Source organism: Callospermophilus lateralis, chromosome 5, assembly GCF_048772815.1.
Source record: "Callospermophilus lateralis isolate mCalLat2 chromosome 5, mCalLat2.hap1, whole genome shotgun sequence".
Taxonomy (NCBI): domain Eukaryota; kingdom Metazoa; phylum Chordata; class Mammalia; order Rodentia; family Sciuridae; genus Callospermophilus; species Callospermophilus lateralis.
Genome location: NC_135309.1, coordinates 14,771,479 through 14,798,975, shown reverse-complemented (window position 1 = coordinate 14,798,975; position 27,497 = coordinate 14,771,479). Strand labels below are relative to the sequence as shown.

At 61.1% G+C, this 27,497-nt stretch overlaps 1 protein-coding gene across 1 annotated transcript; it reads left to right on the top strand.

Annotated features, from left to right (window-relative positions):
* The first annotated feature begins 681 nt into the window (after positions 1 to 681).
* On the top strand, positions 682 to 26,464 carry Neurl1b (neuralized E3 ubiquitin protein ligase 1B). Its single transcript, XM_076855671.2, has 5 exons — positions 682 to 845; positions 15,224 to 15,769; positions 22,831 to 23,544; positions 25,492 to 25,614; positions 25,915 to 26,464. Exons 1-5 carry the CDS (start codon positions 815 to 817, stop codon positions 26,157 to 26,159), a joined length of 1,659 nt encoding a protein of 552 aa, XP_076711786.2. The 5' UTR covers positions 682 to 814; the 3' UTR covers positions 26,160 to 26,464.
* The last annotated feature ends 1,033 nt before the right edge of the window (positions 26,465 to 27,497 follow it).

Sequence of the window (27,497 nt, the reverse complement as noted above, 5' to 3'; positions counted from 1 at the left end):
GGCAGCCCCATGCTGCCTCTTGGTTTTTATTCCTCCGCGTTTTGGCCACTGTATTAAGCCATCTTAATTTCTTGTCATTCCCGTCTTCACCACGGGGAGCCCTGTCCACTGTCTGTATCTACGGGCCCCGCTTAGCGCCTAGCACATAGGACGTGCTCAGTAAATATTTTAATGAACGAGTGGCTTAGTCAGTTAATGAACAGGGGTTCCCTCCTCCCGACCGTTGGTCACCGCCTAGGGAGTAGGAAAGTCCCCAACCCCACTTGGCCAGCCCTCAAGCCCTTTGCACTAGCCCAGGCGACCTTCCCTGCGTGCACGTCCCCGCCCTCCCCACCCACCCAATTCCAGCACCCTGCTCCCGGGAGCCGAGCCTGGGCAAATAAGGCCTTGGCACACAGTAGGCTCCTCCAGGCGCTGGAAAACATGGGGAAGGGCCCGCAGGCCCTAGAGCCTGGCGCCCGAGACGCCCAGCTGCCCCGCGCGCCTTCCCGGCTTGGGCGGGCGCAGCGAGGGCGGGCGGCTCCGCGCGCCTCTCCCGCCGCCGGTGCAAACTTTCAAAAAACGCGGCGACTGCGGCCCCGCCTTGCGCGAGGGCGGCGGGGGTGGCGGGGGCGGGGCCGCAGGCCCGGGCCGGTGGCTCCGCCTCCTCCTCCCGCCGCCGCCGCCCTCCGGCGCCCGCCCAGCTGCCGCCACCGGCTCGCGGGTGCAGCGCGATGCCCCGGAGCTCGGCCCCAGCCCCGGCCCCGGCCCCCGACCCGCCGCGGGAGTAGCCCTCGCGCGAGCGCGCAGCCGCCGACCTCGCCCCGGAGCCGCGATGGGCAACACGGTGCACAGGACCTTGCCAGGTACGCCGGGAACCCGACCTGGGAGGCGGGCGCCGGGCTTCTCCTCTCCCCTGGACACCCACTGGGTGACTCTCGGGGAGCCACCCCACGCCCCTCGGAGCCCTCGGCGCGCACCGGGCTGCGGTCTCCAGCGCCTCCCCGAGCCCGGCTCTGCGCGCGCGCCCAGAGGCTGGGCTTCGCGCTCCGGGAGAGCCGGTACAGCGTCCTGGTTACCTTGGGGACCCCCGTCCTCGTTCTCTCCGGCTTTAGCCAGATGCGCGAAAGGGCCGCCGTGGCTATGTCGCGCACCCCCTCGCCTTTGTTCCAGCCCGGAGGCGCGGATGTAGGAACCTGGGGCGACCGGGGGTGGGGGGAGTGAATCTGGAGCCGGGCTCGCCCTGGCTTCCGACGGTCAGAAGCCGCCGGTTGTGCAGAGACCGCAGCTGCCGGGAGTGGGGGAGGTGTGCGCTAGGGTCTCTCAGTTTGCAGGCTGCCAGCGCCCCCGCGCACATGCTGCCTCGCCTCGGCCGCGCTCCCACGCGCACCGGGCTGCGCCCTCCTCTGGTGTCGGCTCAACTGGGGGCTCCTTAGCCCTATGGGAGTCGCTGCTGTAGAGCCCTAGAATTTCCCAGACCAGAGTAAGGGGATTGGGAGGGGGCAATGGGGTGGGAGCGTGGAATCAGAGGAGGCCTTACTGGAGAAAGCCTGGTGATCCTGGGGAACAGATCCGCGGCCCCACGGAGGCTCTGTGTCAGCACTTTGCATACCTTACCTGAGCACGGTATGCAAATAAACTTCACTAAAGAGAGATGTATTCTAATTTCACAAATGGGAAAAAAGAAATGAAGCTCAGAGGAGGGGAAATGACTCCACCAGGGTCACACAGGAGTGGGAGAATCTGGATGGAGTCCGGTTTATCCGTCGGCCCTCCCCCACCCCTCTGTCTTCAGAAGTCTTGGCTGAAAGCTGGGCATTTATAGCATCCTTTGGGTAAAAGCGAGGCCTGTGTGGGCGCTGGAGGGCGCAGTTGGGCGGATTGCCTAGGCTGGCTGAGTGAAGAAGTCAACCCTAGGTCAGATTTAGTGTGAGACTTTGCTCACTCTGCTCTGACACCCCCTGTAGTCCTTCATTTAGCGTTAGGTGTCCTTATCAAAAAATAATCGTATGTCCTTGGAGGGGACTGAAGTCGAGTTGAGCCTCCAGTCCCAGGCCAATTTATGCAGGAGGGGCTGACTCCTCCAACAGAGCAAGCCTTTGGGAAAATTTTGGACAACTGCACTGGAACGTTCCAGTTCTTGGAGAAGTGGAGGCACCAGCTAGTCAGTGGCGGAGGAAGGAACCCTGGCGGCTGGCTGGCTGGCCTGTTTCCTTTGCGCATGCTCCTCCGGGGAGGGGCGAGCCCCCACCCACACCCCATCGGCAGACAGGAGGGGTGCTTGCTGCGGGCACTGGAGGTCCTACCCACCAGCCCTGGGCAGAGGCACTGATGCCCCACTCCTTCATGCAGTTTCTTAAGAAATGTTGATGGTGTTCTAGTGAATAAGCCACTTGCCACTCGTGGGTCAGTCTGGAGCAAGCAGTGGACACACACACTCAGGGCGCATACAGCTGTCCCCTGTGAAATCAGCACCGTCCCTCCTGCTTGCACTGTGCCAGGTGTGCGAGATGGGGCGGGTGTGGGTTGGGTGCTCGAGCAGTGTCCAGTGTAGGAGAGTTCTGTGCTCCTGGGGGTCTTAGGCTTGCACCAAGTTTGAGAAGGGGACAGACCTGGAATTCCTGAGCCACACAAGGTTGCAGGTGCCCAGAATATGAAGGGCTCTTTCTTGTTTTCGGATCCATAGCTAAACTCTTGCACACACCAGGCTATTTTGGTGCCTCTGTGCTCAGCCGGTGAGCCCTCACACCTGGAATAGCCTTTCTTGTCACCTTCCTTGTCCTCAATCCAGCTGGGGTGGGGGGAGTGGTCAGCTTTCCGTGGCCCCACCCGTTGCTCTGCCTCCTGGAACACCTCAGGTCTCTGCAGTTCATGTGACCACACTGCACTATCTCCATGCTCTCCTGGATCCCTGGGGACAGAGCCCCTGCCTCAATCACCTCCTGGCCCTCTTGCCCATTCCAGAGCCTGGAGCCTGGCGGAGCTTGGAGGCTCGGGGGCGGCTCGGGGGCGCTCAGCCGTTGCCGGTATCTCCTGCTGTGGGAACACTTGCTCAGTCTTGCCCTGGAGAAGCCTGTGCTTGGTTCTCAGGAAAAGGACACATGCGGGGGGTCCTTCTGTGGGACTTGAAATAGAGAGCTGGCATTGCTGAGCACCTGGATTCCATGCCAGCCTTCCTGCGTATTTGGCTTCATTCATTTGCACGCCAAGCATGCGTCTCCTTAAGGCTCCTGCAGCCGCCCATCTCTCTTCTGGAACATTCTCCCCCCAGACCTGAATGTGGCTCCCATTGCTCTCTGCAGGTCTCTGTACCAACGCACATCCTGCCACCGTGCTGGCCTGCCACTCCCCACCCCCTTTTACTCAGCTTTGAGTTTCTTCGTGTGTGTCACCACGTGACAGCTCTCTGTGTGGTGGCTGGCTGCTTATTGTCCATCTCCCAGGTAAATTTTGGACTGTGTTGTCCACTGCTGTGTGCTGAGGTCAGGGCCAGGACTTAGTAGGTGTTCAGTCAATAGATGTTGAATGAACAAATGACTTTCATTCTCCCAACCGCCCTGCAATCTGGGGTCTATCATCCCCATTTCATGGGTGAGAAATCAAGGCTGAGAGAGAGAAAGTTACCTGTCCAAGCCCACACAGCTCTCCAGTTGGCAGAGCCAGAATTGAAACCCAGGTTTATTTAGCTCCAAAGTCCTGCATTCTTCTCCAGCACACAGTCTCTTCCCAACCCGTGGTTTAGATAACATTTATTGGGTGTCCCACCATGCACGCAGTGCTCTGCCTGCACAATAAGGAAATGCCAAAGCAAGGGAAGTCCCTTTGTGATGGATGTCAGGGAAGCCCCGTAGCAGCCCTTGCAAAGTGCATCTGCATATTCCTGAGGAGTGTGCAGGGGTCCACATGGGCCCCCGGATCTGCTGAGCTCTTAGAGTTCCCACTATTGCTAAGTGAGGTGCCACTGTCCCCCAGTCCACGGATGAGGAGTCCGAGGCACAGAGCTAGGACCACGGCCCCAGGTCACACAGGCAGTGGCAACGCTAGAACTGAGAAGACCAAGCTCTGTGGTCACAACACGGGGCCTCTCCTACCGCCCCTGTAGCCTCCACCTGGGGTCTCCAGGGGAAGCAGAGGTGTAAGCCAGTGGGGGGTACGGGGTGGGGAGGCCTTTCCCTTCCTCTCCCACCGGCACCTTCCCACTCCTTTCCCGCGGCTTGGGGTACAGGGATCCTTCTGATTGGGGAAGAGCTAGATTCAAACTGCGAGTTGGGTTTAATCATTAAGTGTGTCCTCGAGCCAGGCCAGGACAGGCCCTCCCAGCGGCAGCTCGGTGGCAGGCGCCCTGGCGCCCCGGGGTGAGGGTGTTGCTCTGCTGGCCCTGCGCAGCCCGGCCCTGCCCACTGTCCATGCCGTCCTCACAGCAACCCTTTGGAGGGGCTATATTTGTCCCCCTTCTGCAGGGTGGCCAAGTAGGGACGGGGGTCCTCACGGAGCAAAGCGGCCCTGGCTTCTAGTCCAGACGGAGAGGGGCCGAGCTGCCCCTCAGCTGGGCACACGCACCTACCCCATGCCCCTCGCCAGCCCTTCCTCTGGGCCAGGAACCATGTGGCTTTCTATCTGAGCGGGGGTGACACTCCCAAGGCCTAGCAGCCACTGGTCCACTGGGGCTGGCCTTCCTCTTGCAGTGGCCTTGGTCACTCCTTATAGCCAAGGCGGGGGCTGCACAGACGATCAGCCCACGGTTCCCTGTCCCTCTTTGCCCTTCTCTCTCCCAGCGCCCATCTGCAGGTCCTTGGCCTCCTCGCGCCCACCGGCTCCCTCCCCTGGTCCTCAGCAGTTACAGCTGAGCCAGCCTCTTTGAGGGACCCAGTGACCTGGTCCCTCCAACAGCCCAAAACCTACCTGACTGTCAACACATGGTCAGGGGCCTGAGCAGTCAAGGCTCCTGGTGGCCCTGGGGCCCGGGGGTGGGGGGGACATGGTGTCAGTGGGAGCAGGAGGAGGGGGTGGGGTCCGTCCAGTGTGACGGCCTTGCAGAGGGGCCCGGAGCCGCAGGAAGGAGCCTTCCCCCCCACCCACCCCTGTGTGGGGTCAGGGCAGGCTCCCTGGGGAGCATGTCTGGAGGGAAGTCCTGCTGTGTATCCACCTGCCTCAGCTGGGTCTTCTCCTTCTGCCTGCTCTGGGGTCCTCTGTGATTTGTCCCCCTGTGGCCACCGATCCCTTGGGCACATGTGCCAGGCGCTGGGGCTGAGGTAGGAATGCATGGGCGGCTGCTGGCCACCCCCTGGAAGAAGACAATACACTCTCGGGACGGGGCACACATGTGGGCCACATCCCTGGGGACACAGACCCTGCTCCCTGTCCAAGGGCACCCAGGGCCCCAGGCACAGCTGGATCACCAGAATGCCTCCCACTGTGGTCGCGACCAGCTTTAGAAACGTCCCCCCGTGACGCAGAAGAGAAGCGCTGGAGCCTCACGGGCCTTTCCCCTCCACCATGGACTGCCTCTCCTGGGTGCCCGGCAGGTGCCCAGTTCGGGGACCGGGGGCTGGACAGCAGGTCGGGCCCGAATGCAGCTGCTGGGCCAGGCTGTGCCTGGGCTCAGACCTCAGCTCCGCCCCGGCCCGGGCGGGACCCCCTGTGCCCGGCTCCTCCCCATATAGCGGGAAGCGAGGGTGGTCCCTGCAGTCGGTGGCCGTGAGCTTGAATAGCAGAGAGCTGGAGCCTTCAGGGGACAGGCAGGACAGGGCTGTCACACCTTGTGACCCCTGGGGAAGAGAGGCCTCAGTCCTGACCCGGGGCCCTGAGCACGGCTGGCTGCAGAGGTCCTTCTGACCTTGCTGCCCCCAATGTAAATTTCGAACCTGGGGCTGAATTGGGAGGCCGCCCCGGCACCTGCGCTGACAGCAGCACCCATGGGTCGCTTGGGCCCTTTCTGGACACCTGGTCTCCACCCAGAAGACCCTGCCTGATGGGTGCTGACCAAACCTCCAGGCCAGCCCTGCTCCTACTTGGAGGGACCAGCAGGGACACAGCAGCTACAGCAGGTGGGGGTGGAGCACAAGGGCTCCAGGGAGCTCCGGGAAGATCAGGGAGGGCTTCCTGGAAGAGGCGGCCCTGTCCAGCCGAGCTCAGGGAGCAGAGGCGTTTGCTCGGAGGCTGGATGGGGAGGCTGCTCCCCCACGGAGGGGGTCCTGAGCAAAGGCCAGCAGAAGACAGGACATCGTGGGGTGCTGCAGACTACTGGGGTCCCAGTACACGTGGGTGACGGGGCAGGGAGGCCAGCCTGCAGCCACAGTGGATTCCCGGGCCATGCACCCGCCCAGCCATGCGCCCTGCTTGCTGGTGGGCGTAGGAATCTCCCTGACTCTGCCACCTGGGCTGCTCCCAGGCCAGGCAGAGGCAGCGCTGTCCCTCTTTTGGACCACAGGGCTTTCTGTAGGGGCTGTGCTCTCCAAGGGCTTAAAGCAAAGTCCAGAATGGAGCATGTGGCCAAAGCTGAAGGCAGAGCAGAGGCCGGGGCCAGGCCTTGCCCGCAGGTAACGAGCGCTGCTCCCCTGGGCTGCAGGCCCACGGGCCCCACCCAGCCCTTCCTCGGGTGCCCCATTTAGTTACCAGGATGAGCCTTCCAGAGGTGATCCCCCTGTCACAGATGAAGAGACTGAGGCTCAGAGTGGCCAGGTTGCCAGGAAGAGGCAGAGCTGAACAGGATCCCAGCCCCCCTGGCTCCATCCACCTCCTGCCGTCACCAGGACTGTGCCTGCGGGGCCTCGGGCTTCTCTTGCTCCTTCTCAGCCTGGAGGGAGCCCCTTCCCTGCGCTGGGGAATCCCTGCCGTCCACTGCAGCACAGGTGCGGCTGCCCGGGGAGAAGCCCATCTTCCCACCAGGGGCTGCAGGTCCTATAAGGAAGAGTGATGTGGCCTCTGTGAGTCTTGCCCGGAGGACAAGGGGGGACCTGAGCTCTCTACCCTTTCCTCCTGCCAGGCTGGGATTCACCTCTTGGAACTGGCCACCCAGGCCCTGGCAGAGGTCACCGTGGACCTGTTGTCCTGTCCCCAGCTCCAGGCAGCCCCCTGTCATCAGCCAGGTGGGGCGGGGGTCAGGTTCTCTACACCGAGGCTGCCCTGCAGTGGGCAGTGTCCTGCCTCCCAGGCACCATCACCCCACCAGGCTGGGGCCCCCCGTTTCCTGGGCCTGTTCTCAGCCCTGCCCCTTTGTAGTCAGACAGGTGACCTGACCTGAGCTCTGCAGGACGGGGACAGTGATGGTCCCCTCTCCGCTGCTCAGTGTCTGGCAGAGAGCATGTGTTCACGGGGCACCTGGGACAAGTGTGCCCTCCTGCACCCAAGCCCAGGACCAGGCACTCCTGGGGGACATTGACACTTGTACAGACCTCCGTACCAGACACGGCTCTAGGCAGGTACACGCATGTCACCCTCAGGACAGGTTCTCTGAGGTGGCTGCTTATCATCAGGCCATCTAACTGGTGAAAGAGCAAGGCACAGAGAGGGAAAAGAACTTACCCAGGGGCACACAGCTCAAGCAGCGCAGGCAGGGGAGCCTGCGGGGGCTGGTGTGCCCTGTGGGAGGCGCATCCCGAAGCCCTCTCGGTGTTGAGTAAAAATCTGTGGGCATCGCAAATCCTGGGGGGTTGATTTTTAGTTTGCTCCCTGGTTCTATGCTTGGTATCTCACATAACCCCTGTGGACACACATGATGGGGACACTTCAGGAGGCCCAGGGGCTCGCTATGGGGTTCCCCCAGGTGGCCGTCCAGACCACCAACCCCCAGGCCAGGGGGACGTGATGTCCCAAGGGCTTCCTGGTCAGCAGAGGGAGGGCTGAAACGTCACCCTCAAAGGAGCCTGGGGACAGCTGGAGGCCGGGAGTTGCTTGCAGACTGGGGACAGTTGCTGCGGGCTGTGGGCAGGACCAGCGTGGGCCTCGCGTGGAGGCAGACTCCAGTTCAGCCAAAGAAGAACCGTCTAGCTGTGGGGGCTTCTGGGGCGAAAGGCGGGGCGTACAATGGTGGGAGCGACAGGGGCCAGTGGACTGGGCTTGCAGGGGCCACCCAGAGGCCCAGGAGTGGTCAGTGCCTCCCGCGAGCTGTATGGGGAGCCCTCGCCCTGGGGTCTTGTGGGAGACTCCTCTGTTCCTGGCTTATGTGGCCTTCCTGCCTCTCGCCTGGTGAGGGGTCACGTCCACCTCGGATGGGGATACTGGGCACAGAATAGCTGGCCACCGGCCTCCACCAGCTCTGGCTTCTCCCGACCTCCTGGCTTCCACAGCAGTGACTAAGCGGGGTTTGGAGTGGCCACCAGGAGGGCAGCCCAGCCCACTGCTGCCCACCCCACTCCTCCTCACATTCCTGTTCCTGGACCTTGGTGGCCCAGTCGGTGACCCAGGGCCCACTCCTGCCTGGCCCTGGGGGTGGGGGGCTCTCCAGTGGGGGGGGCCACTGTGGAGCGGTGGGGAGCACCCGGCGGGACGTGCACAGTGGGTCCTCCTCGCACCCTTGGCTGTGCGCTTGCCTGGACCCAGCGATCCTCTGCCCCAGGTCTGGGTAGACACCACGGTGGGCACCCGCGCGCCCCTTGTCCCCAGAGCTGGTCTGTTGGGAACTTCCCACTGCAGAGCAGGGGCCTTCCGTCCTCAGAAGAGCTTCCTGCCCTGAGGGTTCCGGCCAGTCAAGGGCAGGAGCCGCCCAGTGAGTTTCCAGGCGTCCAGATGTGGTGCCCAGTCCAGCCGCAGAGGCAGGGCACCCGGGCTTCTGTGCTCAGCACCACAGTGCTCACCCCGTCCTGCCTCCCATCCGGTGGGTCAGGACGCTGAGGCCAGGGGACCAGGGCCTTGCCCAGGATCCCAGAGTAGTCACAGGCCAGGCCTTTGGCGGGAGTCCCAGGAGGGGCAGAGGAGAGCATTGGCGGGCGAGGCAGTGCCGGGATCAAACCTCACCCCTCCAGGCTGTGTGACCCTGGGCCAGCCACCCTCCCTCTCTGAGCCTCTGTTCTCTCATCCTGAGGATGGATGGTGGACTTCCCTGCATCACGGGGCAGTCTGAGTCCAGCACAGGTGGGGACTGTATGAGTGGATGTCACCCTTCCCCCTTAGAGGCAAGGAATCTGTGCTCCCAGGATTGATGGGGACAGGGATTGGGGGCAGGCATTAGGACGAAGTAGTCCTGCTGGTCGCCCCTCGAGCCCCTGAGGTAGGTCACTCACAGGACCGCGTGCTGACCAGGGAGGCAGTCCTGGTGCTGCCAGGCTGCATGGCTTTGGGGTCCCCAATGTCTGCCCGCACCTTGGCCCTGGGCCAGCCCTCCTACTCTCCGGGCCTGAGGTCAGGCTCTCGAAGGCTGCGGCTCCAGCTCCTGTCACTCACCTCTTGGGTGGCAGGCAGACGTCCCCTGTGGGCAGCCCGCCGGCGTCCATCCACACCCACCGCTCAAGGCCCTTGTGGGGCATTTGGAGGAAGCCCAGCATGGGGGAGGGGAGAGGAGAGTCCTCCGAGTCACTTCCCAGGGGACTCAGAGCCACGTGCCACAGAGGAGACCACATTAGCTGACCTACTGTGTGTTGGCCTTCATTCTGTCCCGTCCCCACCAGGAGGACTTTCACGCTCTCCCCTAAGTAGCCATGTCCATCCCAGCCCCGGGAGCCAGGCTGGGTACAGCTCAAGTGCCAGTTCCCCTGCTTCCTGCTGTGCAGCCTCGGGCAGCTGTCAAGGTCTCTCTGATCCTCGCTTCTTCGTGGGCAGCACGTGGGGTGGCAGTCAGAAGTGCTGACTGATGTTTTTGAGCTGCTGGAGGAACGGGAGGCTCGAGGACAGGGGCGGGGGCGGGCCAGTCTGCCTTCCCCGCGCTCCCTCCACTTCTTGTTCAGGCTTCAGGGACGTGGGGCACTGGGGACTCCATCCCCCATAATCAGTCACCCGCTTTCCTTTTTTAGATGCTCCGCTTATTGTTCATCCCCAGTTCCGCCAACGGTGGCCTTTGAGCCGCTCTAGACAAGCTGATGGATGACGTCCTGCGCCGCCCCCACCAGCTTCCTTCCCACCAGCCAGGCACCCGCCCTGCTGGACAGAAGGTGGCCGAGGCCACCAGGCTGGGTGGGTGGACGTGAAAGGGAGCCCGGGGACCCGCCAGCATCTTCTGCAGCCGCTGGGCTCCGGTGATTGTTTCCTTGGCTTCGGGAGAAGGCGTGGCTGTTGCAGGGCATCCCCCTCCCCCTCCCCCTCCAGCGCCACGTTCCACCCACCGGCTCTGCCAGGCTGCAGGCTCTCACCTGGGCACAGGCTCACAGCATCGGGGCCTGGGCACTGCGAGGCAGGGGGTCCCCAGGCACAGAGAGGACTGGCCGGCCTGGTGCAGCAGCTCATCAGCAGGCAGCTGCCAGAGTCCCCTGGGGGAGAAGCAAGTGCCAAGGGCAGGACCAGGGCAGGACCGTGCCAGCCGTTGGAGGTGACGTTCGAAACCTGGAATGCCCCGCTCACCCTGTCCTGCTGGATCATCTTGACAGCGGGAAGAGAGGAACGCCCAGGGTTTGAATCTCGTCCTTCAGAGAGCTGGATCCACAGGGTTTCTTCCCAGCGCTAAGCCCTCAGAGCTGAGTCCCCAGAGCCTTCTTGGGGGCTTTAACGTCCTCAACCTGGTCTTTAAGACCCTTTGGGATGCCGCCCCTGATTCAGCTCCCCATCCCCTGGTCCCTCTGCTCTGTCCTCTGTGCACCCAGCTCCCGCTCACAGCCTGCCCTGGTGCCATTTGCCCTGCCCCACGAGCACTCTGTCCCCCGGCCGGCCCTTCTTCCTCAATCTGCGGCTCCTCTGGCCCCTGTGCAGTCCACGTATGTGTCTGTCCCCAATGCCCTCCCTCAGCTCTAGGGGTGAGGACCCCGTGCAACACGTTGGCACCTGCCCCCTGCAGCAGGCACGCCCCGGCACAGGGCGCCATGAGGGTCAGAGGCAGGAACAAGGGACATTCCCACCGCTGCCCACAGCACCAGGGCCCAGCCTGGGTTCCTTAACTGAGAAGAGACCTCAGCCAGGGCCCCGCAGAGGGCCCAGCTGGCCTGGGAATCCCGGCCCTGGCTGAGCCTCGTTGGGGGGCAGTTTGGAGGGGCGACAGGGGACCCCAGCCCCTGCCCTGCCAGGCTGCCTCTCAGGCCTGGTCCTCAGGGCTCTCCTCCTGCTGGCCACGGCACGTGTGACCTCCGTTGACCTCCCTTGGGCCTCCTGTGACAGCCGTTGACCTTCCTCGGGCCTCCTGCGACAGCCGTTGACAGGCCTTGTTTGCCAAGCCCGGGGAGGGACGGTGGTGGTTCCAGTGGGGCTGGCCCTCGTCCATCCAGGGTGCTGGTGACCTGGCCTCTGGGGCAGAGAACAAAGTCCCTACGAGCTGTCTGTCCCTGTCACCGTGCCCGCTGGCGGAGGTGAGGGCGGGCTGGCCGGCTTCAAACCCACCAATGAGCAGCTCGTCCCGCTACCCCAGGCTCCCCCTCCTGGCCCCCGGGTGGCGGGAAACCTGGCCGGTCTCCAGGAAGCCATGCGCCCCACTCCATGCACATGCAAGCTGCTGCCCGCGGTGCAGTGTCACTTTGCACTTGGGCTTGGACAGGTGTCCCGGAGCCAGAGACTGTTGGCCAAGGTCGGCAGCCCAAGGATGGAAGTCCCTGGGCTCCAGGAAGCCCCTGAAGTGTGTGGTCGCTGCCTGGGGTGGGCACGTTTCTGGCTTTCATGCTCCTGACAGGTCCAGCAGCCTCCGCGCCACCTTAACCCCGAGGTCACACGCAGCAGGGGAGCAGGATGTGGGAGCAGGGACGGTGCTGCCCGCAGGGCCTTGGAGAGCGAAGGTGGGAGAAGCCCCTGCAGGACAGTCCCCCAGAGGGAGGCCTCCCGCGCACAGTAGGAGCTCAGCAGAGCCCGGCAGGGACAGAGGGACCCTCTCCCAGGCGCCGGTTCCCTTTCCGGGGGATCTTCCGGGGGATCCTGCCTCAGCCAGGAGCATGGCTGCCCAGTGCCAGCTCACGGGACGCATCCCAGTTGTGGCCAGAGAAGCCAAGGCTGCTGCTTCTGCCGTCCTGGCAGCAAATGCCACCTCCCTGGGCTCTTTTTAGATCAAAGGAAGGGTGGGCTGGAGAGACGAGTGTGGCAATCGGCCCACAGTGCCATTCAGAGGCCGCTGGGATGACCTAAAATAGGCCTTGCCCTTGGACAGCAGCGGAGCAGCCCAGGGTTGGGAGGGGCCTCCTGGCCGAGGTCAAAAGCCCCCACTAGAGAAACCTTTCAGAATGTGTCTCCCCAGCGCCCACAGCTAGGCGTCTCTGACCCAGGAACAAACCTTTCCTAGTCAGAGGTGGTTAGAGGAAGGGACCGGAGATTTAATGAGCATCTAGTACATGCGGCACACTTTGCATCTGGCGGGTTTGCCCCGTGTCACCCTCCCAGGGATCTTGCAGGGTGGAGATGAACTTCACTAGTTTTCTAGGTCCGCTTGAGGCCCAGAGAACTTAAGCATGAAACTTGAGATCACACAGTGGGTAAACAACAACCCAAACTGCAGCCTGGGTCCGCCTGACTTCAAGTCCTCTCCAACTGAAATCCAGCAACAAAACCCAGGAGAGGTGGGGGCGGGGGCTCGGCCACCGCTCGGACGATGGCCATCGGACGCCGACCGTGCGCCAGGCCTCCCGGGGTGGTCCTGTGCTCTGTCGCCTCTGCCAGCAGCCTGAGATGGATCTGAGGTCACACTCCACTCACAGACGACAGAGAAGCAGCTTTGAGAGGGCAGGTGGCTTCTCGGGGCCCTCAGACAACTCAGCAGCCCAGCCCAGAACCCCAGCAGTTCTGGTGGGGCCAGTCTTCAGAAGGACCTGCCAGGGCTGACCCAGCGGCCTCCTCCCTGACGTCCACAGCCACGTCCCACCCACCCCACCCCTGCCACTCATCTGGAGCCAGGGGACCGTCCCTTTGACCAAGTGCAGGCACCCACCTGGGTGGGGCTGCAGCAGCATGGACAGTAGAGAGCTGGCTTGGGGCTGTCCCCTCTGCTGACCCAAAGTGTGGCTGCAGAGGTCTCTGCTGGGCCTGGCCCAGGGGACCCTTCCATGGCTTGTTCTTGCGGTTCCCGCTCCCGATTCCTAGCTGGAGGAGGGGCTCTTACTCTAAGGCAGGACGAGGGTGGCCCAGATGGGGGCTAATGGACCTGCCAAGAGGGGCAGCATGTCTTGAAGGCAGCAGAGACTTGGAGGTTCTCGTTAGTTTTTCCAGAGAAACTAAAACCAGTGTAACTTGCTCTGGACGTTCAAGCTTAGAAGAGGAGACTTTCCCGGGGTCGGGACAGAGTCGGCCGAACCGTGCAGCCCTGGTCGTGTGTGGGCGAGGGAAGATGGGTCGGCAGGGTGTCCTCTCCCCTGACTTCCTATCGTGGGGTGTCCCGATGATTGTGGCAACTTAAGTGATGAAGTTCAGGCTTCCTGGGGACACCCCTGTCCCTGGGTGGTCCGCTGGCCCTGAGTCCACCGCCACGATTCTCTGTTCCTTGTAGGAACCTCTTTCTCTGGACCCAGCTGAGAGCGGGAGTGGGTGAGCCCCCCAGGGGTGGCCTGTGGCTTAGGGGGTAGAGCCCCCCGGGTGGGGGATGGAGTGCTTCCCTGTCCCCCGAGGCCGGCCCTGGATGCCGCAAGGCTCATCCCCACAGATGGCCGGGCCTGCAGGGAACGGCCCCCCAGGACCAGGTGGGTGGTGCATCCCACCCCGCAGGGGGCCGAGGTCGCCTGTCTGCTGAGAGGACTCTGCAGGGGCCCCTCCAGCTGCTGTGGAGAGAGCTCTGCGGGGAGGACGAGCTGGAGAGCTGAGGGAGGAGGGAGGGAGACCGCCCTGGCACAGGTCACCGCTGCCCTGGGGCTGAGGGCTTTGATCTGTGCTTGTGATGGAGGTGTCCCTGGAGCACTTGGCAGCCGGAGGGGACCTTGGCCTACTGGCACCAGAGGAGGCCAAGCCCAGAAGTTGAGGCTCGTGCAAGGCCATGGAGCGTGGAGGACGCGGGCCTGGCGGTCTGCACTGCCCCTGCGGGTGCCCAACGTGGGCGGTCTGCTTGCCTGCGCTTTGTACCCTGGACGGCATCTCCCGCCAGCCGGTGCGCTTCTCCTGCGGCTCTGGAAGTGGCCTGCGGCTGACTCTGGGCCTCCTGCCTGGCAGTGCTGCTTCAGCTCCCTGGGGCCTCTGCTCACAAGCCCCCAAGAGAGGCCTCCCGAGACCCTGGGGAACGGCACCCCACCCGCTCCCGGGCTGCCTCTCTGTGCTATGTCCACCAGGCAGGGCCCTCTGCCCCATTGGAGTGGGAACTGGACTTGGGCTGCAGTGTCCCGCACGCACTGGCCCTTGCTCCTGTCTGTTAAATGGCTGACGTCCCTGGAGCTCTTTCTAGTGTGGGTCCTTGGCTTTGGCCCTTGGCCTCCTCGTCTCCGGGCAGCAGCTTCCCACCTTAGCTCCTGGCTTCCTTCTCCCTGGGCCCATTGTCCCCATCCCTCCCTCCCACCAGCCTCAGAACTAACTGAACCCGAGGTTCCCTCAGCACAGTGCTGGCCATGGCTGGGGGTGGGAGGAGTGGTTCCCAGGGGCTTCTCCTTCTTGGGGGCTGCCACTCTCCCATTGCCTGCTTCAGGCTCCCTGCAACTGCTGTAGGGAGAGGGCAGCAGAGATGGACCGCCCACCTGCCACTCCCAGGAACCGCCCCTGGGAGGAGGAGCAGGGGATGACCACACCCATTCAGTCCAGGTCACCTGGTTTCCCCATCAGTGGCCAGATCTCTTGAAAGTAGGCCACCCGGGTCTCCCTTCAAAGCAAAGTTCCTTAGAAAGGAGTCCCAGAGGCACACGTTCCAGAAACCCAACTTGCTCACTGTGCCTCCATTTTCTGTGGGTAAGGGGAGGGAAGGTCCCAGAATCCTGGCAAGAATTTACTTTGGAGTTTGTGACACTGTCAGGTCATTAGTCCTAGTCCACAAAGTGTGTACTTCGTGCCAAGTCATATTTAGGGACTTCATCCACACCATCCTTCAGCAGGGAGGTTTGCTCGCCTTGTGAAACCGCAAGGTGACTGCTGAGGCAGAGATGGAGGGTGGTGGCCCTTGGGTCCAGTCTGCCACCCCCTAAAGTTCATCAACGACCGTCTAATACACAATTTTAAAGGAAACTGCCTGGGAGACGAAGGGTCTCAGGGCCTAACGTCCCGTCCTGTCTCTCCGCAGACCCCAGCCCTCCGGCGCGCATGCTGGCCACCCGGCCGTGCTGTGGCCCCGGCCCCGAGCGGCGCGCGGTCCTGGGCGAGGCGCCGCGCTTCCACGCACAGGCCAAGGGCAAGAACGTGCGGCTGGACGGTCACTCGCGACGGGCTACGCGGCGCAACAGCTTCTGCAACGGCGTCACCTTCACGCAGCGGCCCATCCGGCTGTACGAGCAGGTGCGGCTGCGCCTGGTGGCCGTGCGCCCAGGCTGGAGCGGCGCGCTGCGCTTCGGCTTCACGGCGCACGATCCGTCGCTCATGAGCGCGCAGGACATCCCCAAGTACGCCTGCCCCGACCTGGTCACGCGACCCGGCTACTGGGCCAAGGCGCTGCCCGAGAACCTGGCGCTGCGCGACACCGTGCTGGCCTACTGGGCCGACCGCCACGGCCGCGTCTTCTACAGCGTCAACGACGGCGAACCCGTGCTGTTCCACTGCGGTGTGGCCGTGGGCGGCCCGCTCTGGGCGCTCATCGACGTCTATGGCATCACCGACGAGGTGCAGCTGCTCGGTAGGTGGCGCCCGGGAAGGGGACACCGGCTGCACGCGGGCGGGCTGGACGGGCGCCTCCTTTCAGCTCATTCATTCTCCCCAGCCGCGGTGGGGAGAGCTCAGTCGCGGGGGTGGGGGTTCAGGGTCCGTGCCCCGTGCCTGGCCAGGTCCCTCCCCTGCCTCCTCTCCTTGACCTGCTGGCGCACTCGTCATCTATACTCATCCATCGGTTGCCATCCGTTCAGCCCTTGGTTCCTGTTCCCCGGCACATTCCTCACGCACCCAGCGGACGCTCTTCCGCCCCAGGAGCTCTAGGTCCATCCACGCTGGCAGGCAGTGAGCCCTCGGATGCACCCAGGCCCACGGGTCACACTACCGGCCTGCGGGTCACATAACAGGAAAGTAACCATTTGTAAGTGTCCAATTGAGTGGCCTTCAATTAGCAAGCATTGTTTTACTTCCAAAACATCTGATTACTCCAAAGAGACAGCCATAACCAGGAGGCAGCCACTCCCTGATCCCTCTGGCAGCCCCTGACAGTCTCCCCTTGGCCCGTAAACCTGCAGGCTGCTCTGAAACCTGGCAGCCTTGATCTCTGGGGAGGTGCCAGAGAGCAGGTATGGGGGGTCTGGGCTCAGCCCTCTGTTTCCCTTCCCTGTGACGCAGTGCAGAGACACATCTAAAGGCAGCTGGGTTTGGACAATTTGTCCTTGAGCCCAGAAGTCCCCACCTGCCCTGAGTGAGCCCCTTCCTCCCCAGAGGCAGCCGCTGTTTCTGTCACCATGGATTAGTCTTGCCTGTTACTGAACTCGGTGTAAGTGGAACCCACAGTCTGGGGGGCGCTTATCTCAGCCTAGTATTTTTAAGATCCATCCTGCAGTTGCTGTGTGTGTCCTAGTTTGTTCCTTTTCGTGGCTGCGAAGAACCCATAGTGCAGAATACGCTGCTTGCATATCTGAACGCTGGGGCTGTGTCCGGTTGTCCAGCATGTATCTTGAGGGAAAACCTCCTTGCCCGCCATCCCCACCCTTGGGCACAGAGGGAAGACCCATGCACCCAGCCTCAGACCCCCGGTTTCCCCCAAAAGGAAGAGGGCCACAGAACTTCGGAGTGGTTCAGAGCAGGCAGGGCCTGGGGAGTCTCAGAGGCCTCTGTTCTAGTCCTGGCTCCCCCCTGGGAGCTTTGTGACCTTGGCCAAGTGACTGGAGCTCTCTGTACCTTAGTTTTTTTCTTCTAACATGGGTTCATGACGATACTGCCTTGGGGCTTGTTGGCAGGATTACATGAGATGACACATGAAGGGGTACAGCCCCACATCTAGCACCTGGGAAGCCCTCAAAAAATAACAGCTAAGGAGAAAAAAAAAAAAGAAAAAAATCCGGGCCCAGTGGCCACACCTGTAATCCAGCAGCTGGGGAGGCTGAGGCAAGAGGATTGCAATTTCAAAGCCAGCCTTAGCAATTTAGCAAGACCCTAAGCAACTTACCGAGGCCCTGTCTCTAGAAAAAAATACAAAAAGACCTGGGAATGTGGCTCAGGGGTTAAGTGCCCTTGAGTTCAATCCCTGATTCCAAAAAGAAAAGAATTAACAGCTAAGTAAGAATCGCTACCTGGTCGCAAGTGGCCCAAAGCACAGGTCTAGATTCCAGGCTCTGCAGATGGGATTGCGAATAGCCGCCCCCTCCCCTTACATGGCATTTCCCCCATATGCCCACTTTCCATGGAAGCTTTTGGTATTTCAACTCAGAAAGTGCAGGTCTCTGAAACCTTCTAGACCCCACGTCTAGAGTCGGAGCTCCTCATTCCTGCAGAGCAGGGAGGCAGTCCTGCCATACCCGCCTCCTTATCTGCAGCCCAAGTTTCCAGGTAACACCCAGAACTCACAGCCCTTGTATGGCTTAGCATCTCCAAAACAAACTGGATGCAGCCTTTGAGGACTTAATGAGACTGAATACACCTGGGAAGCACATGGACTGTCCCCAAAGCCTGGGGATGTAGCTCAGTGGAAAAGTGCGTGCCGAGCATGCTCAAGGCCCGGGTGCAGCCCGGCACCCCCACCCCCACAGCAAACCTTCGTAAAACCCACAGTGTCCTGTGTCCCTTGGAAGAAAGAGAGGGGCAGAGTCCACATGTCTGTAGCGTGGCATGCATGGGCCTCGGTTTCCTTATCTGCAGGTTGTCCCTGAGCTGCCCTAATTAATGGGGAAAACCTGGCACAGGTGCTGCAGGACAATGATCCCAAAAATAAGTAATAAGAGGAGTAGGAATTCTGTCTCTGGGCCAGGGGATCATGGATGACTTTCACTTCCTTACATTTAACAGATACCTTTTAAAAAGGCGGGGGGCGGGGTCATAATGCTTTTACAATCAGAAAGGGCAATAACATTATTTTCCTCTCCAAAGATTATAAAAGATGATTTAGATGTGATTGAGGCTCATAAATGTTGTTTCCTTCCCAGGGGAAAAGCAGGTCACCATTGGTCACACCTGGGTGAAGGCATGAGGCCCGCCCTTCTCATTACAGTGATTTGTAATCAGGGGAAGTTATAATAAAAATCAGAAGTGCCGGGCGCAGTGGCACACACCTGTGATCCCAGTGGCTTGGGAGGCTGAGGCAGGAGGATCACGAGTTCAAAGCCAGCCTCAGCTAAGCAACTCGGTGAGACCCTGTCTATAAATATAATTCAAAATAGGGCTGGGGACGTGGCTGAGTTGTCCAGTGCCCCTGAGTTCAATCCCCGGTACCCTCCCCCCACCAAAAAAATTAACAAATGAGAAGAAAGCTAGGCGGGCACCAAGTCCCCCCTGCTGGCAGGTGCCATCAGGCACCAGATGGAGCAACCTGAGAACCTCAGAAATCGCCCGCTTCCTGGGGGAACTTGGCCTCCCAGGGTGGTGTCTGGGCATCAGATGGGCCCACACAGAGCAGGCAGTGTCCAGAGTACCATGGGCTCCTGTGCGTCACAAGGAGCCAGGAGTGGTGTGTTCCTTTAGAGGGTCTCCCTGTGACACTGGGAGCAGAAAACCCTGGATGCTCCCCACCCCCTCTCAGCCCCTGCTGGGTAAAGCCTGAAAACCAAGACCCAAAAATGGCATCTGGGTACAGTTGTCAAATTTAGCAAATAAAAATACGGGACACCCAGTTAAATTTGAATTTAAGATAAACAATGAAAAATTTTTAGTACAAGTATGTCCCGTGCAGTTCTTGGAACATGCTCGAGGCCCGGGGGGCGGGGGTGTTTATCTGAAATTCCAGCATTCCGGACACCACCTGGCATCCCTTCTCTGGGAACCCTTCTCATGGAGTCAGGGTGCACTTAAATTGCCCCAGGATTGAACCAAATCAAGTCTCAGAAATCAAAAGGGGTTCCCAGGCCTCCTGTGATCCCTGCTGCTGCCCTGCCCAGTGTCCTCCTGCCCAGGTCCAGCTGTGGCAGAGTGCTGCATTTTGGGCCCAGCCCTGGGCACCCTGTCGAGGTGAAAGCCCCAGGGTTCTGAAGAGGAAACTGAGCAGGGCCACCGTAGGAGCCAGGGGTGCCTGTGTTCAGCGATCTCAGCCTGCGCTGCACCTCGGGACCCCTGGGAAGCTCTGAGTGCCCTTTCCTAGGCTGCACCCAGACCAAGTAAGTCAGAACTCTGGGGGAGGCTCCCTGGCATCTGGATCTCCTGAGGCCCCTCAGGGTCCCCGAGGTACAGCCAGGATTGTGACCCCAAGGAGCCCCTTGCCCGTGCGCCCTCCCCTCAGCACTAGCTGAGTGCCTCGGACTCCTCGTCCAGGACACGGCATGGCCATCGCACCCTGCAAGCTGGCGATCCCATTGCCCAGATGTGGGACTCCTTCTATCTCCCCCATTATACAGTCACGTGACCATCATCCTGTGGCTTCTGTGGCCCCTGCGCCAGGCACTTCCCATCAATTGGCTCATCTCAGAACGACTTGCAGAGAAGGAAACTGAGGCTCATGTTTGCTAGTCTGTGTCCCCACAGACTCCCCGCAAAGGGCACAGGGTTGGCTGAACAGCAAGGGTGGGACCTCACCTCAGCCATACTATTACCGTTGGCACAGGTGACCTATGCCCACTTCTTGGGGGCTCCTGAGCCTCCTGGGCCTCTGGTTTCCTCCCACCTGCATGCAGTCTCCTGCCTGTCCTCCATGCATGTAGAGCCCCGGGATTCTAGTCTAGGGCCACTGTCTTGCTTTTCCTTTCTTCTGTTGTCTAACACACGTGCACACGGAAACAACATGCACATAGACCTGAGGCAGCTGGCATGAGGCAGGGATGTGTCTCCTCGCCTGCCCTCTCTCCAGGCCACCTGAACTGTCAGCAGACCTTGAGAGCCACTGAAGCCGTCAGTTCCACGTTAGTCTGTTTTTCGTTGCCACACCCAAACACCTGAGGCTGGGTGGTTTGTAATGAAAAGAGGCTTATTTGTCTCATAGTTTGGGAGGCTGAAATCCAAGATTGGGTGGCCTCCTTGATTTGGTCTGATGAGGGCCTGGTGGCAGGTGACATCCACAATGATGGGAGCCTGTGCAGAAAAGATCACCTGATGAGACAGGAAGCCAGAGGTCCTCGGGGTTCAGGTTGGCTCTTTATAACAACTCACTCTCTCAGGAACTGAATCCCTCTGCAAGATCAAGGGCAGTGCCCTCCGTGATCTCCCACTAATCCCCACCCTCAGAAGTCCCACCACCTCTTAATACTGCCACTTGGAGACCGAGTATCCAATACAGGAATCCTTGGGGGACAAACCATGTGCCGCCTATGGCCACTTCCAAGTGCACACCCCAACCAGAGCCGCAGCCCACCCTCCACCTGCCCTGCCCTTCCCAGCAGCCCTGAGGGAGCTCTGGACCCCACACCTGCCCTGTCACCAGCCAGTGGCACTGCCCACTTGATGGGTCAGTCCCAGCACCTCATGCCCACTCTGCCAGCCATTCTCACCTTTCTGCACCAGGGCGTGACCTGAATGAGAGGCCGGGAAGGCACGGCCGGGTCCCCTGGTCTGCAGCTCGGCCTCCCTCTCCGTCTTCACAGAGGGGGATTCTCTGGGGACGTGAATTCTGCGGTCCTTCCAGCCCAGACACAGTTGATTAAGAGAGGAGGGAGGGAAGGAAGAGGAGCCGGCTCATCCCAGGCCCTCGGCCAGGCCCCAGAGGATGCCCAGCGGAGCGTGGCAGGGCCTGTCCCAGCCCCCTGGCCTCCCGGCTCCTGGCCTGGGCACGGTGGCCCTGTGTGGCGCTCATGGGCACCCATGGGAGGGAGGGCCGCCTGTGAGACCCTCTCAGGGGCCACCCCAAGGAGGCCGGTTGGCCTGAGGCTGAGCCCAGGCTCTGGGCAGCTCTAAGCTGAGGGGAGCCAGCCACGTGGTAGTGTGGGGCCTGGCTTTGGAGTCCCACCGCCTGAGGTGGCGTCCCATTTCTGTCACCCCTTGGCTGTGAGACCTTGAGTAACTCTCCACCTTTCAGAGCCTCGGTGTCCCTCTCTGTGAAGTGGAGGTGAGGACAGCGAGGGGGTCATCCAAGTGTGTGGTTGCATGTCTTAGGAGCTGGAGAAAATGTGTGTGTGTGTCCACCTGCTCCAGAGGGCCTGGAGGGGACCTCAGGTTGCAGGCCGGATAGCCGCTGGACATCCCTGGGGCTGGCGGGTTCTCCATAATGAACCTTCTAAAGGCAGATTTGACGTGCCAGCCCTTGACCAGCACTGTGTGTCTTGGGCCACCTCAACAGGGACAGTGCCCATGGGCACAGAGCTGTGTGTGTGGACATGAAATGAGGGATGCAGCCTTCTCCAAGGGCCACAGTGTACCAGGTCCCGCCTTGCACTGTCACATAGGTGGTGACCCAGCCTCACAAACTCCAGGCTCCCGGGGCCTCAGGCTCTGCCTGTGCTGTTCCTGGTGTGCTTGGCCACTCTTGACCACCTCCGCCCCCAGGGCCTGGGGCGTCCGGAGCTTGTCAGACCATGTTCATTGTTGAGGTTTTGGTGTATGTTGGAAAACTGAAGAGGAAGAAATTCTTTTTCCATGATACAAACTGCAGAATGGGATCAGTGAACAAAATCTCTGCTGGAGGGGTGGGTGTCAAAAGTATTAGAAAACACTTTTTATTTATCATGGTTGGCAATGTCATGAAAAGGTTTTCAAAATTTATTGAGTGCCACTTCTTTCCCGGATGGCGATGTCATTCTGTGGGGCAGGCAGTGTCTTCTGCAGACCTCACTCAGTAAACTATTGTTACAGAAGCTTCTCCCCAGGCAGCAGCAGCCCTGACAACTGGTAGACAGGCTGGCAGAGACCCTAGCCCAGGGACACCCATTCGATTAGGGAGTCAGAAAATACAGACGCAGTTGAGCCAACTGTGGAGACCTGTATTACCTAGATGGTAATATTTTTATTTTGCTTTTTCACTTAACATAACGTGTCCAGAACATTTTTTCACACCATTAAAAATTTATTCAAAAAATATTTGTTTAAAAACCTTTTATGGAAGGAGTCCATCTCTTGGGAAGACCTTACTCATTCCAGTTTGGGAGACTGGCCCAGCGCCTTCACTCAGGCAGCACCGATGGCAGAGCCCAGCCCTGGAGCCAGGCGCGGGAGAGGGGGGCCGCTGCCCTCCTGGGCTGCCCAACCCTCTGCCTCAGAAGGGCTGTGAGGACTCAAGGAGAATAACAAGTGAAAGGGGCTCAGACTAGCACCTGTCGCGTGTTGCATGCTAGGGTTGCAAATAAGGGGGCTGCTCTGTTCTTTGGGACTGTGTTCTGGTGGAGGCAGGCAATGGGGGACTTTGAGAGTCCTCTGAATGCCCAGATGTATGGAAAGCTCTGGGGGCAGGGGGGAGATGCGAAGGGGAAAGGGAGGGAGGGAAAGGAAGAGGAAAGGGGAACGAGAGGAGGGGACATGAGGAGAGGTGACAGAGGAAAGAGGAGGGGGCAGGGGGAAGAGGAAGGAGAGATGGGAGGGAGGGAAGAGGCAGGGCGGGGAGAGGGCCGGATGCCCTGCAGAGGTGGCAGCTCCTCCCTCACCCGGGCTGCAGGACTGGCGCGGGGTCCTCACCACCCTCCTGTGTCCCTGCAGAGAGCGCCTTCGCGGACACGCTGACTCCTGCGCGTCTGGGCCAGGCCCGCTTCAGCGCCTGCCTGCCGCCCAGCAGCCACGACGCGGCCAACTTCGACAACAACGAGCTGGAGAACAGCCAGGTGGTGGCCAAGCTGGGCCACCTGGCGCTGGGCCGCGCCCCGGGCCCGCCCGCTGACGCCGTGGCCGCCATCCCCTGCGGGCCCCGCGACCGCCCGCGGCCCGCGTCGTCGCCGGCGCTGCTGGAGGCCGACCTGCGCTTCCACGCGACGCGCGGGCCCGACGTGAGCCTCTCGGCCGACCGCAAGGTGGCCTGCGCGCCGCGGCCCGACGGCGGCCGCACGCTGGTCTTCTCGGAGCGCCCGCTGCGGCCGGGCGAGAGCCTGCTGGTGGAGGTGGGCCGGCCAGGGCTGGCGGCGCCCGGCGCGCTGGCCTTCGGCATCACCTCGTGCGACCCGGGCGCACTGCGGCCCACCGAGCTGCCCGCCGACCCCGACGCGCTGCTGGACCGCAAGGAGTACTGGGTGGTGGCGCGCGCCGGGCCCGTGCCCAGCGGCGGGGACGCGCTCAGCTTCACGCTGCGGCCCGGTGGCGACGTGCTGCTGGGCATCAACGGGCGCCCGCGCGGCCGCCTGCTGTGCGTGGACACTACGCAGCCGCTCTGGGCCTTCTTCGCTGTGCGCGGAGGCGCTGCCGGCCAGCTGCGCCTGCTCGGTGAGTGTCCCCGCGGCGTCCCTGCGCGCTGCTGCCCCGCACCCTGCGTCTTGAACCAGCCTGCTGGACAGGTGACGCCCCGTGCTGGGCAGGCTGTATGCAGTCAGCAAATGGCCAGCACGGTTTTTATTGAGGCTGTCGATTTACTATTTGGGGATTTTTTAAAAACATGAAGGATTCTTTTTTTGTTTGTTTTTGGTTTTTTTGGAACCAGGGATTGAACTCGGGAACTCCACCACTGACCCACATCCCCAACCCTATTTTGTATTTTATTTAGAGACAGGGTCTCACTGAGTTGCTTAGCTCCTCACTTTTGCTGAGGCTGGCTTTGAACTTGAGATCCTCCTGCCTCAGCTTCCCGAGTTGCTGGGATGACAGGCATGTGCCACCGAACCTGGCTTACATGCAGCATATTAAGTGTAGGGGGAAAAGTCATTCCAATGACATGGAAAAGGGAACAAGAACGACACTGTCCACAGAGAGTGGGTGGAGGCTTGACCGATCTTGTTTCCAGGTGGGTCTTGCCTTGCTCATGCAGTGCATAGACACGAAGAACCATCAAGCAGGGGCCAGGCCCCTGGTTGCAGAACTGCACCCACAGAACACAGGAGGCACACCACACCCGGGAGGGGTTCCCAGACACAGGGACAGCCACCCACATTAGTGTGCTGCAGCAGGGGGCACCTGCCAGCTTGGCAGAGTGAGGTGGTGGTCAGGGAAGGCTGCCCAGAGAGCAGAGCTCCACTCTCAGGTCCAAGCTTGGCAGAAGCAGTGGACAGCTCCCGATTCTCCCAGTGACCCTGTGAAATTGGTATCAGGGTCCCCATCTACAGGCAAGAGAGTTGGAGCCCAGGGAAGTTAAATGACAGGCCCAGAGTCACATAGCTGGTCAGCCATGAAGATGGTGGGCCAATTTCCAACTCTCCTGAGCCTCCTTTCCTTCTGTGTGGGGAGCTGTGCCTGTGGCAGGGTTGCCATGTGGCGGGAAGCAGTGCCAGCAGGGGTCCACACAGACCCTTAGCTCTTGCAGTAGTAACACTGGCATCGGGATGAGGGTGGGGGTAGGCTGTTGTTGAGGTGATTATTAGGTCTTTTGTTTATTGTTTGAGGAGCATCAGACAGCTCCCTCCCAGCCTGAGATGTGTTGCCCAACTTCCTGCTTAGACTTGCAAAAGCTGAGCCTTGAACCCTCACCCACTCCAAGACCTCCCAAGCAATCAGCAGGAGCCCTGAGGGTCAGGCAGAGAGAATAGAAGGGAAGGGACTCCTAGCAGCCAGGGACTTGTCCCTGATCCCTACCTTAGTGCAACTCTAGCACTGCATTATCTAAACTCCCCTCTTCAAGAGAGGGAAAGGACAGCTCTCTGCATCCTAAGAAATGGCCTGTTATCTAAATCAGCAGCAGGTATGGGAGGAAAACTCTTCCATGTTGACCACACTAGCAGTCAGGGATCTTGTAACTGCAAGTGACAAACCCCATTACAAGTATCCTAAGCAAAAAGGGAAATTTGTGGGCACACATAGCTCAGAAGTCAGGGAGTATGTTAGGTGGATTCAGGAACAGCTGGATCTAGGTGTTGAAACAATGTCATCAGAATCCCCTCCTAGTGTCCGGTCCTTGCCACTTACCTCTCCATGGAACGAGCTCTTCTTTCCTAACAGCTGGGCCCCAGAGCCTGCCTTGATTTCCAAGCCCTTCCCTGAAGCACCACTCGGATCAAGGGCAGAAGCTCCTTTTGCCCTGACCTGGATGTGTGCCAGGGTGTCAGTGCCCAGAGGACACCCAGGACTGTTTCTGAAACAGAAGGCAGGGAGCCAGGTGCCCTCACACCTGTGGCCCCTGGACCTCAGCAGGGCCCTGGGAGTAGTCCTCATCCTGTGAGACGGGGCAGAGGAGAAGTGTCGGGTGTGTCCTGGGGCCCCTCATGCAGTCTCTTTGGGTCTCAGGTACCCTGCAGTCCAGCCCTGCCACCACGACGCCCTCAGGGTCCTTCAGCGGCTCCCAGGATGACAGCGATTCAGACGTGACCTTCAGTGTCAACCAGTCATCCTCATCAGAGTCGTCCCTGGGTAAGGACGTGCAGACCCCAGCAGGGCTGGGCGGGGGGGCCGCCTGACTCCCTGGGCCTCCCCCACCCACTCTCACCCTGGCTGCGCTTCCCGGGGAGGGTCAGGCTGCACAGATGCAGCACCCGTGGGTGCTGCCGGCTGCACCTCCTCTTGAAGCTTGGGGGGTGGAAGGGCAGGAAAGGTGCCCAACCCCCCTGCCCACCAAGGTGGGTTTCCAGGGGCTCCCGCGGCTCTGTGGCTTGCCTGGCAGAGCCAGCCTAAGAGCCACATGGCTGATGAGTCCTCTTCTCCCCTTGGCAGTGACCGCCCCCAGCTCCCCACTGAGTCCCCCGGTGTCCCCAGGGCTCTCCCCGCCGGAGCTGGCAGGCAGCAGGAACGGCGAGTGCACCGTGTGCTTCGATGGCGAGGTGGACACGGTCATCTACACGTGCGGACACATGTGCCTGTGCCATGGCTGTGGCCTGCGGCTCAAGAGGCAGCCCCGGGCCTGCTGCCCCATCTGCCGGAGGCCCATCAAAGATGTCATCAAGATCTACAGGCCGTAGTGGCCAGCGAGCCCTGGCCAGAGCAGTCACCATCCTGCAGCCCCACTGGGCTGGGCAGCCACCTGGGCCACCGGGGAGTCTGAGGGCAGCAGCAGCCCTCCCTCACCTGCACTCCCCAGTGGTGGGCAGGATGCGGAGTCCTGGGGTCCGAGCCCAGCTTCTAGCTCAGAAGGTCTTTGCCCCCAGAGGCCGTCCAAGAGCAAGCTCAGGAACTGCCTGGCAGGTCCCCAGTCCCCTGGACCTTTCAGCTGAGACGCGTGCCCTCTGACTGTGCAGTGCTTCTTTCTGGAGGTGGACGGAGGGCTGTGCGAGGGGGAGGGAGGGAGGGAGGGAGGGAGACGGCGGTGGGGGATGGGAGCAGGCGGTGTCCTGGGCAGGGCCAGCTGGGGAGCTTATTTAACGCTAAGGGATGTGCAATCTGGAGCTCAGATTTTAGCAAGGCTGACACCTTCCGCTCTCTGGGGATGTGACGCAGCCACCTTTGAATGTAAGAGGCCTGAACAGAGAACTGCAAGGAAGGGCTGAGGAGAGAGCCGTTTGCCTGGGAGGCAAAAATAACTCATTGTTTACAGCAGAAGCCGAAGCAGCTCCTCCGCTGGTGGGTGGTGTTCCGGGGCTCCTCTTGGAGGCACATCTGGGGGGTTGTGGCTGGGTGCTTGGGCTGTGGCATCCTCTCACGCTGGCACCTGACTCCCTGGCAAGATGTTTCCGCCTTTCGAGGGCCCTCCCTTCTCCAGGGAGACAGGGCGGCTCTGTGTGGGAGGGGAGGGGAGAGGAGGGCCTCTGAGGTGGGCCACTCACTTGACCTTGGAGATGTCACCCTCCATATTCCCTGGGCTGACGTTTCCGGGCCGTGGGCATTCCCCCGGGGGCAGGAGCAGGAGAAACCAGGGCTTTGTGGCTGGTGCTTGTCCCGATTCTCAGCTGGTCTTCCCCTGCTGGTTGCCAGGTGTCTAGGGCTGTGTCCACTAATAACGGAGACATCAGCTGGAATCCCAGGCTCTGGGACCCTCCACCCTCAGGCCAGCCTGCTGGCAGTTCCTGGGGCCCTGGCCCTGCCCACCCCTAGCCCAGGCCCAGCTCTGCAGACACCCAGACCTCACTGGGGCTCAGGGCTGGCTCAGGCCACCCCTGTCTTCTTGTCCCTGGGCCACTCCGCTCGGCCCCTGTTTCTGTGTCCCTAACTGGAAGTGCAGCGCCAGACACTCTAGGGAAGCCCGCACAGCGTTCTAGAAAGCTGAGACCCTTGCAACGAGCAGTGTGTGTCTTCCTCTCAACTCCTGATCTGTTCTGGACGTGCCAAGAGAGGGGAAGAGAGAACGTGCAGGGAGCTTGCGA

Bases quoted from the DNA above. Each gene is read 5' to 3' on its own strand.
- Neurl1b (XM_076855671.2), top strand. From the start codon at position 815: ATGGGCAACACGGTGCACAGGACCTTGCCAG. The intron at 23,545-25,491 runs GTGAGTGTCCCC...TTTGGGTCTCAG, and splicing joins CGGCCAGCTGCGCCTGCTCG to GTACCCTGCAGTCCAGCCCT. The intron at 25,615-25,914 runs GTAAGGACGTGC...TCCCCTTGGCAG, and splicing joins CTCATCAGAGTCGTCCCTGG to TGACCGCCCCCAGCTCCCCA.